A 19,891-nucleotide genomic window follows, 5' to 3' on the forward strand; every position below is an offset into this window, starting at 1 on the left:
ACACATGCTAGATACACAAAGCTTGGAATTTCTAGAAAAGGTAATGCAACTCTTAACAAAATGCTAGATACATTAACATGTTGGGTGAGGATAAAATTCCCTTCATCAGTATTGTAATACTATCAAAGTTCATAACGGAGGTATACAATGTGCTGGAAGAAGTGTATCCAATCATCTAGCTGGAAGAAGGATGCTAATGCAATAGACCAGTGCTCAGATACTTGCCCTCAAAATACTCTGCATCAAGCAGACACTGCTTCCTCATCTCAGAATTCCACTCTTCTACTTTCTGAGCTCGCTTTGCCTCCAAGGCACGCTGTTCAAACAATAGCTCAGAAATCCTCTGCTCTATGCTCTTGAGCTCTGAATCATTGGTTTTCTCTCTCCTTGCAATTAAACCAAAGTATGCACTAGCAATTTTCTTCAAGTGTACGGCAAACTCCACTTTGAAATTGATGTTAGAGCACTGTTAATTGCATCTCTCCATAATAAGATTTTTCTTTCATCAATTTGGCAAAGTTTTAAGTTACACATCTCTCTGATTGCAGCACAGAACACAATACGGATAGGCATAGCCATACAGTTGCTCTGTTTGCTTCCATCAGAAATATCACCAAAGGTCTCCTTGATGCTTGAATCAACTAGGGCCAGAGATGGTGGTAAACTGTTTATCCCACTTGTTCTCAGCTCCTCCTCCAATCCATCAAAATCAGAAAATTCCAAGTTGCTCTTTTCCTTCGCATCAAGTTTCTTAGTAAAATCCTCCACAAGCTCATCAGCATACCGTATGGTACTTTGAGTACTCTCCGGGCCATGAGTGATAATAGTCTCATTATTTGCAACTTCTTCATTTGGACTCCGAAATAGATCAAGTGCAAGATATGAGTCAGCCTGAAAACAAACAAATCGAGAAGAAGAACAGCAATTTCAACATTCCAGAATAAGAAGATCAAATTCTCTCCTGCAACTCAAAGGAAATTAACAAATCAACAAAACAAAAGGACAAGGGTTTTAGTTCGATATGCTAACGTATGAAATCCTTTTTCGAGGTTAAGGAAGTTTTAGAAATGGCCCCCCACGTTACATATAAGTTTAGACAGAAACATCCGAAAACTCTTGACATCCTTAAGACAAGACATTAATCATCGCCAAAGCATAAGTATATATGATCATAGGCAATCAAAAACTTATCTTAACTGAATAAATTTAATGCGAACAGAAAGGGCAATGGAATAACTATGAAGGGTATTTTCCACTTTCCAAATTAAGATCCTTGTTATCTATAATAGAGGTGAAACCCCTGTCTAAGGTTTCTCAATGAAAAACAGGAAATTCGAGGACTTTCTTTACTTGGTATTGCAATTCAATATGAATTATGGATGAAGATCTATAGAAAAATTATAAAACTAGTAATAGTAATCAAAACAAAAGATAGATTATATATAGAAGCAGAGAAGACAATACTATATTCGTAGTTTCTTGTAGTCCTCGATTCTGTTCTTCTAGTTCCCGTTCATGTTCATGTAGCTGACGTATGGTGTCTTTGAGATATAACATCTTACCATTGAGCCTTTCATTCTCCTCTGTTACGAACCTATTTTCATTTCTCTGCGTCGTCAATAAGGCCTGCAATTCGTCCACCAAGTTCCGTAGTTTCTCGACCTCCAGCTTCATTAATTAGAAAGACAGAAAAAAACGACAAAATTAGTAGCAGTAGTAGTATTGATAAAGAGTATATAATTGTGGGTACCTTATGTTCTCGGCGGGGTCGGCGATCACGCTCGTTCTTTGCTCTTCTTTGATCTATGGTTAGTTCACGTCTGTTGCTCATCTGATTCATTTCGCTTAGCTCCTTTTTTAGCTTTTGATCCTCTGCAATTTTACTTCATAATGGAAAACATGGCTTCCACTTAAGGGGTTTTGTAAGAAAAGAGGCGCGCGCCTTTGGCGACCGGATGGGGCGCAACCAGGCGAGTTGTCTTGACTTTTTTTACACTTAAAACCGTGCAACCACGCGAGGTTCCTCGATTTTTTTTTTTTTTAAATTACCTATATTGAGATATAAACTAGTTTTATTTAATTATTAATTTTTTTGCGATAGTATTTATATATTTTTTGTTAAGCTTTGGCTAAATGTGTAATTTAGGAAATGCTTAGAAAGCATTGAAGTAAGTATAATAATACTTTATTATTTTTTTTAATTAACATGTTTGGAGGGACCCTTTTTTTTTTTTTAATTTGAAAGAATATAAATTACTTGAGTTTTTTCTAAATAAGGTATTATAAAATTTTTGAAATCTTTACAATACCCTTAACAATTCAAAATTTCTTTTCTTGTCCTTCTTGATCAGTTGTTACTCATCTCTGTATTAGTATCGATTGATAAGTTGTTCCGCCCACCAAAGTGTTGATAAAAACCTGAAGTTCTTTAATTATTTCTTAAATTTTCATAAAATTTGAGAGTTTTGCATTGCTAACTATGTGAATAATATTATAAATCACCTAATCAATGCCTAATTATATTCTAGCACTAATGAGGCATTAAATTAATAATAAGGAGGAGATATTAAAATTTTGAGATTTTATATTCAAATTATATTATGTATGCATTTGGACATTTAGCTATATTTTAATTTTTTATTTGATTATTTAACGACTGTAACTTAATTATAATATAATAATTTATTATTTAGGTTTCATTTGTTTCACAAAAAATAATTTTATATTTTCAAGTGTTTGTTTGATCAAAAATTGATTGGTCAACAAAAAATAATTTTTTGATCAATGAAAAATAAGATCATTTTCTTAAAAATTATCTTACAAATTAAAAAAAAAAAAACATTTTTCAAAAAAAAAGTTGTCTATGAGTAGAATTATTTATTAATTTTTTTAGCATTATTTTACCTTTTAATAATATTATATTAACAAATCATATATTAATAAATAATATACTATTAATAAACAATATTATAATATATTAATAAATAATATATTATTAATAAAGAATATAATAATAACTAATATTAATTTAACTAATAAATATTATAATAATATATTAATAAATAATATATAAAATAATAAAATATTTTTATTTTAAGTATTTATTATATTAACATAATATTTTTATATTAAATATTATTATTAAAATATAATTATTTTTTAATATAAATAATTTTAATAATAAATAATTTTTAATGTTTTAATAGTTATATTAATATTTTTTGAAAAAAACAGATTTTTCAAAAAACAACCAAATAACAAAAAATATTTTTTATTAACTCATCCAAATAACAAAACTTTCTTTCAATTATGAAAATGTAAATATTTTTTAAATTTTATTTTTTGAAAGTTATTTTTTTACAAAATAAACAAAAACAATGAAATACTTATTGTAATTGTAACTTAAAAATTTTATGATCTGACATTTTTTTCTCTAAAAATATTGTATATATGTGCCTGTAGAGGAGTCCTTAAGTTAATATGGTTCCTGTTGTTGTGGATTAAAGGAAACATAGATAATAATAGATGGTCTTCCATTTGATCACCAATTGATTGAAAAATACGAGAATTGGTTTTCTTGTCTTTCAACATCTTCCATTTCACATGATTTAACATATCTTTTAAAGCGAGGCCGTGGTTAAAATCTGCATTTCTTGAACTCAAAATCTGTTTGCTACACCTGCACAAAGACCCTAAGCATAATAGAATTTCGCTATAGTCACTCATTTGTGGCTTGAGCCCCGCAGCCCTTTTAACAAAAGCAAATGCAACACTAACAAATTCAAGCGATTTCAATTTAGAAGTCTAGAAGATTTGGATTACAAATGAGAGATGGGTTTTTTTCAATAAGTCGGTAGATTTTCTCCCCTCATCTAATGTGAAATAAATCATAAATGTCACCCACCATCTGTCTTTGGAAAAAGCCTGGTGTGAGTGTCATAGCATCAAGCATTGCATTAATAATGCAGATCTAGACTTTTGAAACTTCATTTCATCAAATACAGCAACCAAAAAGCTCATCTCTCACTTGCAAGCCAAACCTTTTTTTTCCCAAAGATATTTAAATGCATCCTTCCCCGTTTCATACTCCCTTCTAAGCCTCTCCTTTCATGTTTCCTTCGGTGTTCCACCTAGCTCTTGAACCTAGTCTAATTTTGTGGATTGGAATATTCCGTTTTTGTAATCTCAGTGAAGTAATTGGTGCAGTTGAAGTGTTGAATTCCTAATCTCCCTCGTTAATGCCAAACTTCAGTAAACTGGGGACAAATCACTTTTGGACTTGCTTACCGTTCCAAACTCCAACTTACTGGTGTCCAAACTCTTAACAACCACAACAGGGGGCAGTAGAAAATGGCGATCAAAAGTGACATGTGGGGCTTCTATTACTTTATTATTATTAAACAAAATGAAAAGTCAAAAAAGCAAAGACTCGACTTTCGAGGTTAGCTAACAGTGAATGATGTTTTCAGGGTCCGCTGTACTTGGTCCCACTAACCTTAACAACTCCCACCAATTTTCTCACTCTCATCCGATGGAACCTTTTAATTCTTACCTCTCCATTTTTCAGTTTTCACATCCAAAATTATAATCCCATTGAGGATTAACCATTGAGCATGGGCCGCGCACGTCCACGAAAATCCGGGGCAATTAAATTCGCCGGGTGATGATCCCAAGCTCTGCTCTGATCTGCAAGACCGCAACTGAATTGCTACTAATATTGAAAACGACATCGTTAACTTCCTCGACTGGAGCCTTCCTTGCAAATAATTAAAAAAATAAAAAAGGGGAACAAAAAACAGGCCACATTTTACGCGGCTTTCCAGCTCATTATTCACTGACCTTTGCTTCATTGTTGGACCAAACCCCCAAAAATGATTTCAGTCTTAGTCTCATGATTACACCTAAACCAACACTCGACAAGCATCGTCTTTACTTACCCTTCAATTAATCACTTAACAGAAACGAAAGCAAGCATGAAAGCTCAAAACTTTGATTCCTTCTACAAAAAGAGCTTACTTGCAACAACGAAAAAATTAAATCTATTTTTACAGCGTTTTCAACAAATTGGGTACACAAAATTTAAAACCCAAATCACAAAATCGTCCAAAACTGAAAATTATTGAGAAAAAAGTTAGTAAAAGTTTACATTACATGAACTAAACGTAGAAAAAAGGAAATAAAATTAGCAATGAAACCCCAAAACAGACCCATCACTCACTGCAATAGTGACTCTACACCAAGATTTAGCATCCACATGATGGGTGAAAAAATGCAGAACTCGAACACGACCCGCCATTTCCATACGAGACTCAATCTCCATCGTGGGCGCAACTCGATATCCATTATTTCTCCCGCCAAACCCATCAATCAGCCCAATGGGCCCCGTCGTTGTAGTAGCCGTCGAAGTAGTAGGTATCGTTGCCACCGACGCCTCATTCGGTGCTGCCAAGGGAAAAGACTGGACGGCGAAAGTGGCAGCCATGTACTGAGTCCGACCCGCCTCGATCTTTCCTGCTGGTATGAACATGAATCCGACTTGAGAACCCGAGTAAAGAAGCTGTATAGTGCTGTCGTAGTGAGAAAAAACGGCTCGGTTTGGGTTTTTAACGGTGACGTATTGGGAGAAAGTGAAGCTGACGGAGTTGTTACCAACGGTGAAAGACGGAAGCTGGATGGCGCTGACGGAGATCTTGGGGTCTTTCGGTTTAAAAACGGTGAAGTAAACAATGAGGACAATTATTACAAGGAAGATCAAGAAAATTGTTGCTACAACACATGAAGCTAGATTTGTACGGCCAGATGGAGGCCTTTGAGCCTTCACCATGATTTTTTTTCTTTAAAAAATGTATTTATTTTGGTTTAACTGTTTTCTTAGGTGTGATCTAAAGAGAGAAAGGAAAGGGATTAAAAAGAAAGGGATTTTTGGAGAGGAAGAAACATTTGCATGTTGGGAAAGAGTGTTATTTATGGAGAAGGGAAAGCGGTGTAAGTGATGTGAAAGTGAAGACTTTTTTGTCGGGTTTTATTTTAATTTCTTTCTTGATAGTTTTGGTTTTGGGGTTGTCGTTTATAACGGGGGTTGGAGTTTTTGTTGGTTGTTTTTAATGCTAAGATTTTTGGTTTTTGATGTTAGGGGGGGGGGAAGGAATCAAAGAGCAACCGAAAGAAAAGTTGGAAAAAGTGGATGATTAAAGAGAAATAAAAGAAGAAAATGTGGGATCTGTGAGTTTAAGAGAAGGGGAGGAGAATGTTTCCGTGTGACCTAAAAAATGGATAAGCAGATGAGGCCATAGGGCGGCCAATTCTTACAATTTGCGGTTTGCTGTTGAAACTCTGATTTCAGCTCTTTCTCAATCAAAGAGCAACCGAAAGAAAAGTTGGAAAAAGTGGATGATTAAAGAGAAATAAAAGAAGAAAATGTGGGGTCTGTAAGTTTAAGAGAAGGGGAGGAGAATGTTTCCGTGTGACCTAAAAAATGGATAAGCAGATGAGGCCATAGGGCGGCCAATTCTTACAATTTGCGGTTTGCTGTTGAAACTCTGATTTCAGCTCTTTCTCTTTTTTGACTACGGGTTACTTCAGTCTTAGATCTGATCTGATCTTTTCTTTTTCTTCTCTTTTTGACAAGATTTTCTATTTTCGGGATGTTTGATTCCTTGCAAGAAAATGGTTAATTCAGATTTTGCTAATTTTCTTGGCCGTTGTTGTTAACTGTAAACGACATTTACATTCCCCCCCCAAAAAAAGGGCTCAAATTGGAATTTTCATTATACTATTTAAAGAAAATAATTTTTTAAGTAACAATAGGATTGTATAAATAAAATTGCGATTATAATGAATTATTCAATCCGATGCATTTTCATTTTTACTTAGGTTTTGAGTTCATTTTTAGAAAAGAAAGATAAAAGATCAGATGAATAGAAGAGAAAAAAAAAAAAAAAAAAAACAAGGGAAAAAATGAAGGAAGGTACTAGGTAGTAGGATAAAAGCTGACTACTATTGTCTTCTTTTACACGAGTCAAAATAAAATCTTAAAGTAAGAGACCTTTGATTCCTATCCACATGCTCACTGGTCTTAATTGTCAACAAAAACTAGATTTCTGCCGAGATGGTGTGAAAAATGGCGGGAAGTGAGGGAAAGTGAAGTAGCCCCATTTGGTAGGGAACAAATCAGTACCCTGTCACAATGAAAAACAGTTTCATGGCAGTGGCAGCTGAGAAAAAATTGCCAAACTTGCAATAATTGCGATGCTCCAATAAAGCAATACTCATAGCCATGATGACGATGATGGGTTGAGTAGAGTGGGTTCTGGCTGCAGGCAATAATTTCCACCAGCCTACCAGCTGCTGCCTGGGGTCTGTCACCAAGGAAATGATGAACTTTGCACCTGCAGTAACACTATGAAGATGATAATCACATGCATTTTTCTATGAAGCATTTTCAAAATGCCTGAATACTTACTGTTTTATGAATTTGGGTTTTGGTCATGGTTAATAATCCACGTTAGAATGAATGAACTTTCGCTCCTAAAATATTGAACCCCCTTTCTTTTAAATTGGATGAATTTCATTTCCTTCCAAATCCAAACTGAAAAAGTGGTACATCTGAGAGATCTGGGACCTGAGAAGTATCATAATTTGTGATTCCAGATTTAAGGGAAAACGGAAAGGGCTAATATGGGCCAGCTTCATTGTCTACTAAGTACAGGCTCAGTTCATTTTGGGCCTGGTATTTTGCTGCCTTTTTCCCGAAAGGTGACTAATAATGTGCCAAAATTGGCACATATTGTTAGTTCTTTTTCTGTTTGCTTCTGCAGGCACAAGTGACTGATCTAATATAATATTCCAAGAAAAATGCTGAACAATCAATGTTTACACAACTCCAAATCTAAATTTCAGATTAAAGATAGTATATATACAAGTTTTATAGCTCTTTTTGAGCTAGAATCCTGCAATCTATTGTAGAATCTTAGCAGAGTATATATTCATTATCTTTGACTCTGTTAAACATACTGATGACACGATCAAGTAATAACTTGACAAAGCAAAAGAAAGAAAGAAAAAAAAAATGAAAGCTTCAGGCTCGTGTAAAAGAAGATAAAGCCATCTGCCCATCTACGTTTGCATAATTTGAGGTCCATACAAAAATGGACTCATTATTCATTGAATACAATATGTACCATGAACTAGGTAGCTTCAATTTGTGAGCCTGTCAAGCCAAGAATCCATGACTTGAGAGACAGTTTCAATAAACGCAGCTTCACTCATGCCTGGAAGTAAGGAATCCTGAGCTTCACGAACAATCTGCTCAATCACAGATTCCTTGTTCATAGTTTCTCTGCACATGATGCTTCCAATGGTGAAGGGAGTGAGGCCTCGCTCAACCCCTTTTTTCAAAAGCATGGAGGAGATACGGAGCGTGCGAGCACACTCAACAGAAACATCCCACCCATAAAACTTGAGAAGTGCAATATCTTGTTCAGCATCCAGTGATCTTATATAGTCAATAGTGTCCGGGGAGTAAGGTTGCCGTGATTGTGGCCAATAAAGCCAATCAAATGTGCAATCCTCAAACTGTAAATAGAGCAAATAGAAATTAGTTCAGAAATTGAAATGATCTGTTCCTCCTTTTGTCAGATGGTAGTATGTCAATTCATATAATATTGGTTGTGTTAGATAAAGAAGAAATCCTTCTGCGATGATGCAATGCATTAATTGTCCCCAAAACATAGTTGTAAGAGTGGATTATGAGATAGAATAACTGTATCAAAGCAGCCTTACACAAGATGTTTGCATAAGTACTAGTCTAAATATTTCTTCTCCATCTGAGCATTAATTTTTTTCTTTCTTCCCCAAAGTGAATAAGTTAGGATCCAAATAAATTTATATACCTGTAACTTTTCGATAGGTTAATATTACACCATACTAATTATAACTTTTCAGAAACATCGCACAGAAGAAATGAGATGGATATTAGATACTGCACCGAACAATGATTCAACCTAAATCAAACAGGAATCCTACTTTAGAACCTCCCATGTCCATGTGTAATCTATTGATCTTAACTTTGAAGTTTGAAAGAAAGAAATTACTGCAGCTCGAGTAACCTTTATTTTCAAATTTCAAATAGATAATAACTGATTGATTTTCATGTCATGATTCCCATAATATATGAGGGGAACATATGTGCAAAAACTTGAAGGAAAAATATTAACTCTTAATAACCAAACATGGCATTATTAGAATAATAAAACTATACTTACATTAACAGGCATGCAGTAGCCATGATCAATTGGAATAAGCATGGTCTGGCCATCTTCCCTTTTGCCGATCAAGATATTGCCAGCATGTCTGTCAGCATTTGCCATTCTTATATCGAACACGCTGATCTTGTGCACTTCCTCCACGGGGAAACCTCCGGGACCCATGTCCTCACAACTCCCAGAGTTCTTCATAAACATCTGTAAGGATCCAACCTTAACATTCTCAGGTGCACATTCATACCCATCTGGATGGTTAAATCCTTTGTGCAAGCACTGAACCATGCAGGTAGGGGGTACACCAGCAAACCCTATCATCTCACCAGACAAGGATCGAGGCCCACTCTTTGGGTGATCCAATATATAAGCGGCAACTTCTCTCACTGCTCCTTCTCCAACCTTTGTGCCCTTTTTCAACCCTTCACCATTGGTAGATAGAGGTAACCCCTGTGGATTGTTCACAGCCATTGGCTCCTCATCAATTGGCTTAAAAATGGAAACATAATCAAACCCCAATTTATCTTGCATAAAATAAGTCCCTCCAGTCCCTTCAGATGATCTGATCGGCTGATTGCCTGCCTCCAACCCATCAAACGTCGAATGTATCATATCCCAGATAAAGGAAGGCAATTTCACCTTAGGATTAACAGTAACCGGTTCCAACCAGATATCTCTAACAATTGGCTCCTTTGTCACAATCTGAAGCCCCTGAGTTTGGTTTTGTGCTCCTCCTACACCAGCTCTCCTCTCATCCAAATCTCTCTCAGCGACAACCGAAAGTTCCAAGTCTTTCTCGACAGGCTTAGCTCGAACTTTGGCTGATTTCTGAACCACCAAATGAATCACAGCATCATTATCTCTGCATAGATCATCAATCAGCCTTTGGTCATCGACTTTTTCTCCATTACAAAATATTTCTTGTTCATCAACATCCACAAAACCTTTCCCTTCTCTAGCTATCCTTTGTTTCAAATATCCAATATTTCTATACCTATCAACATGCAATTCAAACTCCTTCCCGCAAGTTGTCCGTACAGTGATAAGCAAAAGATCGGAAAGCTTTAAAACTAAGTGCAAAACATTCCCACCTTTTACGCCGAAGTCTTTAACAAGAGAATCTTTACGTGCCAATTCTCTGCCTCCGAAAACAAGCTTCTGTTTCTTCACTACAAAGCCTTTACATGTCTGGATCCGAAGCTTTACGGAGGCTATCGAGTCCGACTCCAAAACACGCATCGCAATCACCGAACCGGCAACGGAGAGGTAAATCAAGATCGAGTCACCCGCTTGGTTATTGCAATAACAAGCGGAGTGAACCGCTTCTTGACGAACTGGACTCAGAGCAACACCGGCAACAGACATTTCTGCAAATTGTTCTTCTTATTTTTTTGGTAAATAACTATAGAAAAAAAAAGGCTTTGTTTTTGTTGCTTAACTGGAAAACATTGAATGAAGAAAGGAAGAAAGATATTGAAAAAAGAGAAGAAAACTTTTTTTGTTTCTTTCAATCTCTGCAATGGCAGTCAAAGAGACAGGCACATAGCTGCAATTTTCTTTATGTTTTGTTGCAGAAGAGTAAAATTCCCAAACTTTGATCAGGAGAGAAAGCGGATTCTTTACCAAAGGAAAAGAACCGAAAGCGAATGTTAAAAAATGCGAGCTTTTTAAATTGAACAAATGAAACAACAAAAACTGTGAAGGTGGCGATCCAAACTACCTCGATTAATTTACACTACTCGTCATTTTTTCCTTTTCCGATACTGGTGCTTTTTCCGTTTCTAATTTGAGCGATCTTTTCGCCGATTTTCTCTGTTCCGGTGCGAAAAAGGGCAGTCGTCTACTATAAGAGAGAGAATGAAGAGAAAGAGAGAGAGAGGAGAGAGTGGAGGGTGAACGGTAATGTAGCCGTTGGCTTTATATAAGCTTTGACCCAACGACTCTAACGGGCTGTGTTTTGAATTAAAAACCACGCAGTTAGACTGTCAGTAACAGTCGCTTGGGCAAGTTCAAGGAAGGAGCGGGGGTCTTGAGTTTACCGAAATGCCATTGAAACTTTGAAATTTTATAGGACTAGGATAAAAAGTCAACATCGAGAATTTGAGACACGAGAGTGTGGAAATTAATACCATAAATTAGTAAAGAATTAGTTGGCTATTTTATGGATTTAATTATGATAAAACGGATTACGCGAATTTAACACGTCATCTTTCCTATTCACATTAGGAGTTACTATTTGTTATATAGTATTAGTATAAAATTTTAATTACACAAACATAATTAAAAAGATAATAAATGTTTAATATTTTAATTAAATTTTTATTTTTTTAAATATATCTTAAAAAATATATGTCACTTTTTTAATTTTGATTATATAATTGAAATTTTACACTTATAATGTATTAAATCTTAACTCTTCAACTTAATTATGATAAATGTTTATAATTAATTAGGTTAAGTGATATTTGAAATTCAAATATTTGGCTTATAAAAAAAGTAATATTTATTTCATTCTATTTTTTTAACACTTACATCTCTTTCTTGTTTTATATTCCAATTTTTTTTATTTTTTTTACTTGAGTATTAAAAATTACTAAACATCAAATTTATAAAAAATTAAAAATTGATATTATATATAAAATTTTTTAAAAAAATTAAGCTTCATAAAAATCAATGATAGATTAATAATTTAAAATGAATAGAGTATTTGAAAATACAAATCAAATGAGAAAAATGTTTGTCATTAATCAAAATGGGATTTTGTCCCAATAAAAAGAATGAATGTCTTGGGATTATGCAATTAAGTTTTTTTTTTAAATTTTTTTAGTATTGTCTTATCCCACAAGTAAAATGAAAAGCAAATGGAAAGTTTATGAAGATTTGACCCACTAAAAAAATTATAAATATTAGCGACTTCTTTTTCATTAAACTTTTAATTAACTGATTAATTGATTTAAGTTAAAAATAATAATTAATTGACAACTCATTGATTTAAGTAATTTTCATTTAGGGTTTAGATGCTTATAAACATTGGTTAAGAATAATTAAAAATTATTTAAATAAAAATTTGACATTGGATACAATATTTCCATTAAATTAAAAAATATATTAATTATATATTTCATTTTTTAAATATCACCTTAATTAGTGTTTAATGAGATTGGTTTCATTTAAAATATACATGAAGATTTGTGCCTTATACTGGCATTTATGATTAAGATTCTAATAAAAGAAATAAAGAAGTGAAGAAAATTTTTTTCATATGCAACTCTTTATATATGATTTTTCACATAAAACATAATTTAATTTGAACTCTAAAATTAATTAAATGGTAATATAATGTAATTTTATTTCAATAATCTAATGGTTTTATCAATCTCATTTTAGAAATTTTGATAATTGATTAAATTTATTAAGAGATCATTTTATATTTTTTTGAAATTATTTATTAAATATTTGAGAAAAGATCCACTTTTACTAGTGTAAATTTTATAATTTTTTGGATCAAAATAACTAAAATTAAAAATATTTGTTTGATCTAAATTTGATATGAATTTAATTTTGATAAAAAAAAATATAAAACTTATTCTAACATTAATATATCCCTACTCTAAACATTTTATGCATAAATAATTTATATATGAATCACATTGAAATTAAATAATGAACCATATATATTTTAAAAATGAAAGTAATTGTAATCCGTGATCAAGGTCAATTCCGTCACTCTGAAGATCAACCTTTCGGCCTTTTTAAATGACGAACGTACTGACGTTAAGTTGTTAACACCTCATAAACTAACGGAAAATTGACGTGGACGTTGGAACATTGACTTGAAAGTGAAGATTGCTTGGTTCTATGCACCTTAACTTTGCCTTTCAAATATCTCTTTTTTCCTTAATTTTTTTACTCGTAATTTTTTCAGAGTTCACGTATAATTCAAAGGCATGTATATGTTATGTATACATAGCTTGAAATTAACTTAATAGTTATTTTTAAAAAATTAATAGTGTATTAAAGTATAGTTCCTAATACGCAAATATTCATGCTTTCACTTGTTAATTGCGTCAATTAAGTTGCTTTATGTCATGAATTAATTTAAAACTAATCTTTATTACAAAAGTAGTCTTTAATGTCTAACTTCACTTAAACTTGTTATGAAAGCTTATATATATATATATATATATTAAAATATATCACAAATTGAGAATATGAGAAATTATAAGTGTTGTAAAAAATTGTATGATTTATTAATAAAATATTAGATTCTTAATTTCAGTAATGTTCAAATTTTAAAATTGTAAAGAGTTTATATTTGATATATTATCGGTGTATAAATTTTACACACTATTAGTGAATCGATGATAACATCATTAATAAGTAAGTTTTTTAAAATATTTTAATTTATATACATTTATTTTAAGGGTTAATGTTTATTCATTAAAGAGTTATTATCATTTGATTCATTAATAATGTATAAAATATAAATTTAATTATAAATGTTAAAATTTTAATTTTAAATCTATTAAATATCACTTTTTATAAATAATTAACCAATTGAGTTAATATATATTACTTTCATATATATATATAATTTATATTAATTTGTATAGAATTTTTATTTGGTAGAGCCACACATGTATGGGTGTTAAAAGCTAAGAGAGTTAAGTTTATCTTAAAATAATTGAAAGATTAGCATATTAATTAATATATATATGTATGTATATATTTACAAAAAGAGATTTTGGGAGTAAGAAATATGATTGGTTATGCTAGAATTTTAATTCTAAATTTGTTGAATATATCATATATAAAAGATATTTGTATGAAATAATTGAATTTTATCTCAAATTCATAATGATTTTTATTTTTTGTGTAGCATCCCTATTAAGGTTCACATCCCTATTAAGGTTCACATCCCTATCTACCTCTCCTTTGTATGCTTAAGGGAAACTTTAGGTGAAAGGTCCAAGTTTTAATGCCGTTGCACTCGAATAGGGTCCCAAATCCTTCTTACAAATCTGTAAAAGTAATCAGTCACTTTGTCGTTTAATGTATTGTTCTGTCTCAAAGTAACACATCTTACAATAAAGACCTCTCTCTCATTCTCTCCCATTGATTCCTGCATTTTGAAAACCATTTTTCAAGTCACTTTTTAAAACCAGCCATGTTTCTATTGGCAAACGCCTCCCCCATTTTCTTCTCCTTCGCAAGGAATAATTTTTTTATTTAATTTACAATGAAAAATCATCTAGATATTTAAAATGTTGGATTCTTAATTAAAAAAATCTCTCAATCAATTGGAATCTTAAAATTAAATAAATAAGATAAGAGTAAATTTATGTCTAATATGATATTCCAATTGAGGGAAATGATAAAAATAGATTACTAAAAGTATGAAGAATAAAGCATAATCAAATTAATTAATTGGGAGAGTTCCGAGAACTTAATGATGTATCCACAAGCTATGTTATAGCTTGAGCTAACAAAGCTGATCAGATGGTGGCAACAGGTAAGGAAGGTTCATCGAAAGAATGGGTTTAAGTACATGCACCGAAAGAAAAGAGAGTTCCAATGTAATGAGATTTGGCTTTAAAGTTTTAAAAATTGCGGAAAAAGGAGAGATGGGTAAGAAAAAAAAAGAGAAAAATGGCATTAGCCAGGTTTAGCTGCCCATAACATAGGAAACTGCATTATGGTTCATCATGAATTATCGTGGAGAAAGTGGGCCTTTCGATCTTTTCCAGTACTCTTGAGTGGCTACATTATCTGTGATCAATGGTAGATAAAAAAGGAAGATTTAATTTAAAGTTGATACAGGGCAACCATTACCATACAAAGGAAAAAGTTCTGTTAAGGACACTAATTATTCTTCGATATGGCTAGAGGTCCCACAACCCATATTTAGCTAAAAAATTATTGCTATGAATAATATGTTAATTAATTAATCTTAAAGAATTTCGTTAATAATTTTTTTAATTATAAAATAAATTATTGATGTTAGGATATGTGGTGTCCAACATCATTGGTTTTAGCTAATTAAAAGGTCTAAAACTTTTTTTTTTACCTAAGAGAGCCCTGATTATATAAAGCTTTAAACAATAAAATGGGATTATGTATCAGAAAAATAGAGAATGGCATTGAAACCAAGAAAAAAAAGAAAAATTAAAAAAAATAAAAAGAAAAGGAAGAAGAGAGAGTTGATTAAATAAAAATCGATTCATAGTTCGATTGAGCTGAAATTTTATCAATATGTTTATAATTTAGAGTTTTATATTTTGAACAGTAATGATCAGGTTTGAAACTCTCTAAAACAAAATCATTATGTATTTGTTAAGTCACTTATTTGATAATATTTCTCCAATTATCTTTTTAGTTGTTGATTAACTCTAGTTTTAACTAAATAAGAACTTTATATATCAATTATTTGATAATAAAAATTTTTTTGGTGGTATGTGATTTTTTTCTACACTGGAGGATTTTTCACGTAAATCTTAATATACTTTATTTTTCTTGCATTGTTGATTATTTATTGTTATTTATTACTGTGAGTTTATTGCAATATATTGCTTCTGCATTGTTGTGTTTATTGCTTCAGGCCCAATAAGTGGTATCAAAGCGATGGTTGTTTTGAGACATTGATACAAAAGTAGCCCAAGATAAAAGTAAATTTTGTTTAAGATCATGAAGGGTGATATAGGTTCCATGATAAAATTGACAGTATCAAATTATTCAATTTGAAAACTTATGATAAAAAATCATTTGTACTACAAAGATTTGTATGAGTCGGTATTGGGTGATTCGGCTAAACCAACAGATATGAAAGATGAAAGCTGAAAAAAGTTAGGCAAAAAAATACTGGCTACAATAAAAAAATGGGTTGATATTAACGTGTTCCAACATATAGTGTAGGAGACAGATGCCCACACTATTTGAAAAAAATTGACAGTATTTTACAAAAGAAAAACATGATGAATAAAGTTATGCTTGTTAAAAAGCTTGCAACTTTACAGTACAAGGATAGACGATCAATTACAGAGTACTTGAGTGATTTTCAAGATATATTTAATTGAATGACTACTATAGAGCTTAAGATGGATGATGAAATGAATGTGTTATTTCTTTTGGGTTCATTACCAGACAACTAAAATACTCTAGTTGTAACTATTCTTAATTTATCTCTTAATTACAATGTGACATTAAAAATGATAAAGGACAGTATGCTTAATAAAGAAGCAAGACAAAAAGATTTAGACTATGAGAATTAAGCTCTGATCATAGAGAATAGGAGTAAAAATATCCACAAAGGTCAAAATTTAAAAAGCTGTAGTAAGTCTAAACATAGATCCAGATCTAAAGATAAAGTGAGGTGCTTCTATTATGGTAAAACAAGTCATATAAAATGATACTGTAAAATCTTAAAGTAAGAGCAGAAGATGAGAAAGGTAAAAGTTTAATTGATAACAATGTTACAGTTGTGAATTCAGATAGTGATTTAGTTACTTTGATTTATACACATGGTGATTGTAATCATGTTAGTGATCTTGTATTGAGTAGATAGTTGACACAGGGGCAACATATCATTGTGTTCTTAAAGGGAAGTTGTTTATAACTTACAAAACATGAGACTTTGGTTACATCAAGATGAAAAATAAGAGTGTGAAATAGATAGTTGAGATTAGTGATATTATTGTACAAACTAGTACAAATTGTATTTTAACTTTAAGGGATGTTAGACACATTTCAGATATGAGAATGTGTCACGGACCTAAGGGGGAGTCCTAAATCCCACATCGAACATAATAGGAAGGTCACTGGGGTATATAAGGGTTCACACCATCTCCGCCTTGTGAGGCACCTTTTGTAGGACAAAACCGTGAGGCCAGGGAGGGCCAGAGCGGATAATACCTCACAAGGGTGTGAACCATGGCAGGAAGGCTGATCTGGGACGCCGGAAGGGTGAATGCCCGGGTCTCGGAGCCGCGCGGGTTCGAAACTTAAGTCTCGACCCGTGACAAGTGGTATTAGAGCCAGCCTTATACCGTTCGATCCACGCCGAGCACCTCAAGGGAGGTAGGCAGGGTGACCAGCCTCCGTGACGAAGACGTCACGAGGTTGGGTGCGGGAGAATGTCACGGACCTAAAGGGGAGTCCTGAATCCCACATCGAACATAATAAGAAGGTCACTGGGGTATATAAGGGTTCACACCATCTCCGCCTTGTGAGACGCCTTTTGTAGGACAAAACCGTGAGGCCAGGAAGGGCCAGAGCGGACAATACCTCACAAGGGTGTGAACTGTGGCAGAAAGGCTGATCTGAGACGCCGGAAGGGTGAATGCCCGGGTCCCGGAGCCGCGCGGGTTCGGAGCTTAAGTCTCGACCCGTGACAAATGAACTTGCTTGCTATTAATGTCCTTGATAATGAATGATATGGGAGTCGACGAGAGAATGAACACTGAAAGCTTCTCAAAAGATCTATAGTAGTTGCAAGAAAAAAATTATACTGCATAATATACAAGATATGGATACAATTGAATGACAACTAAATAAATACCATTGAGGATGATGCTTTAGCAAATTTATGGCACAAAAGGCTGGCACACATTAGCAAAAAAGGGTTATAGATTTTGATAAGATAGTCTCTCATTACCTTCACTAAAGTTATGTCTCTTAATTCATGTGACTATTATTTATTTGGCAAGCATATTAAAGTTTCTTTTCATAAAAATTTTCAAAAAAAAAAAAAAAACAGATTAAAATTGATTTATTCTGACATATATAGTCCCATTGAGGGTGAATCATTAAGTGATAGCAAATATTTTGTTACTTTTATTGATGATATTTCACATAAGATTTAGATGTATACATTGAAAAATAAAAGTCAGATATTGTAGTATTTTTAAAAATTTGATGTCATGATAGAAATGATGACAAGATTACCTTTGAAGTGTATTCAGATTGATAATAGTAGGCAATACATATCCAAAGACTTTAAAGAGTATTGTTTAAAGTATGGGATCAAGAATGAGATGATAAAACCTAAAACACTGTAATATAATGGTATAGCTAAAAGAATGAATCACACCATTATGAAAAAAGTCAAATGTATGCTGAGGATGACAAAATTATCAAAGCCATTTTGGAGTGAAGGAGTCAACATAACCTGTCATTTGTTTAACAGATCACCATTAGTTTTTTTGGGCTTTGACATTCCATAAAAAGTGTGGATAAGAAAAGATGCTGCATACTCTCACTTAAAAGTTTTTAGGTGTAAAGTATTCATGTATGTGCCAAAAGAGCAAAGGTCAAAGCTTGATAGTAAAGTCACGCAATATGTGTTTGTGGGATATGGTGATAAAAAATTTGGCTACAGGGTATGAGATTTAATGAAAAAAAAAATCAAAAGTAGAGATATGGTCTTACATGAAAAAAAAAACCATAACAGACCTTAAGATAAATGAAAAAACTATATGGATTACTATTGAATGTGATATTTCAACACCGATAGATATTTCATAGAAAAAAGCCACAAATGATGAAAATGAGCAAAAAGTAAAACTTAAGGATATGAATGAACTAGTCATAGTTAGTGATAAGTCAAATACAATTAGTTTTAAGTAAGATGAGCAATCATCTCTACCTGAGAGTGCTAAGCAGAATGAGCAATCTTTTCTACCAAAGAGTGTTGAGTAAGGGGAATTACCTTCGACATCAGATGATGTAGAGTCTCAGCTTAAACAATCTACTAAAGAGCACATGACATCTGCCAAGTATCTAAGTTTAGATTTTATTTTAGTTACTAATGAAGATGAACTAAAGAGCTTTCAAGATGTAAAGACTACTCTAGATAGAAAATACTGGTTAAAAGTAATGAAAGAAAGGATAAAGTCATTAAAAAAAATGGTACATATGATCTTGCTAAACTTTCGAAATAAAAGAGGCTGTTAAAAAATAAATTGATGTTCAAGCTGAAAAAAAGTGATAAACTAATGAGGTACAAAACTCGATTGATGGTAAATAATTTTTTTTAGAAATCTTACATCGATTTTGATGAAATCTTCTCTCCAGTTGTAAAGATAAGTTTCATTCGAGTGGTATTAAGATTAGCAGCTAGTTTGAATCTTGAGCCTAAGCAACTTGATGTAATAACTACATTCTTGCATGGTGACTTACAAGAAGACATTTATATGGATTAGCCTGAGAATTTTGAAGTGAAAGGAAAAGAGCACTTAGTTTATAAATTGAAGAAAAGCTTGTATAGCTTGAAACAAGCTCCGCTATAGTGGTACAAAAAATTTGATTCTTTTATGGTGAGCCATAGCTATAAAAAAATAACAATAGATCCTTGTGTGTATGTCAAAAAATTTCATGATGGTAACTTCATTATTCTCTTATTATATGTTGATGATATGTTGATTGTGGGACAAGATGCTGGTATAGTTAATAGGTTGAAAGAACAATTATTTAAGTCCTTTAACATAAAGGATTTAGGTCCAGCAAAGCAAATTTTGGTATGGACATTATCTGAGATAGGAGAGCTAGAAAGCTATGATTGTCACATAAAAAGTATGTTGAATGGGTGCTTAGTAGATTCAACATGCAATATGCTAAATCAATTAGTAGTCCACTTGCCA

General features: G+C 32.5%; 2 protein-coding genes and 1 pseudogene across 3 annotated transcripts; all 3 read right to left on the reverse strand.

The window, feature by feature from the left end:
* Nucleotides 1–85: 85 nt before the first annotated feature.
* On the reverse strand, nucleotides 86–1,958 carry LOC111290012 (uncharacterized; annotated as a pseudogene). The gene is made up of 3 exons (XR_016346246.1): nucleotides 1,751–1,958; nucleotides 1,465–1,668; nucleotides 86–891 (listed from the first exon to the last, which is right to left on the reverse strand). The product of XR_016346246.1 is annotated as an uncharacterized LOC111290012 (transcript).
* Nucleotides 1,959–5,016: 3,058 nt separating this feature from the next.
* On the reverse strand, nucleotides 5,017–6,141 carry LOC111290011 (uncharacterized). The gene has a single exon (XM_022881413.2). The coding sequence runs from the start codon at nucleotides 5,822–5,824 to the stop codon at nucleotides 5,183–5,185; it is 642 nt and encodes a 213-aa protein (XP_022737148.2). The 5' UTR covers nucleotides 5,825–6,141; the 3' UTR covers nucleotides 5,017–5,182.
* Nucleotides 6,142–7,871: 1,730 nt separating this feature from the next.
* LOC111290009 (phosphatidylinositol 4-kinase gamma 2-like) lies at nucleotides 7,872–11,151 on the reverse strand. The gene is made up of 3 exons (XM_089767836.1): nucleotides 10,978–11,151; nucleotides 9,264–10,624; nucleotides 7,872–8,574 (listed from the first exon to the last, which is right to left on the reverse strand). The coding sequence occupies exons 2-3, from the start codon at nucleotides 10,620–10,622 to the stop codon at nucleotides 8,197–8,199; spliced, it is 1,737 nt and encodes a 578-aa protein (XP_089623962.1). The 5' UTR covers nucleotides 10,623–10,624; nucleotides 10,978–11,151; the 3' UTR covers nucleotides 7,872–8,196.
* Nucleotides 11,152–19,891: the final 8,740 nt, after the last annotated feature.

Source organism: Durio zibethinus, chromosome 11 (assembly GCF_047325235.1).
Source record: "Durio zibethinus cultivar Kanyao isolate XHJ-2024 chromosome 11, ASM4732523v1, whole genome shotgun sequence".
Classification (NCBI taxonomy): domain Eukaryota; kingdom Viridiplantae; phylum Streptophyta; class Magnoliopsida; order Malvales; family Malvaceae; genus Durio; species Durio zibethinus.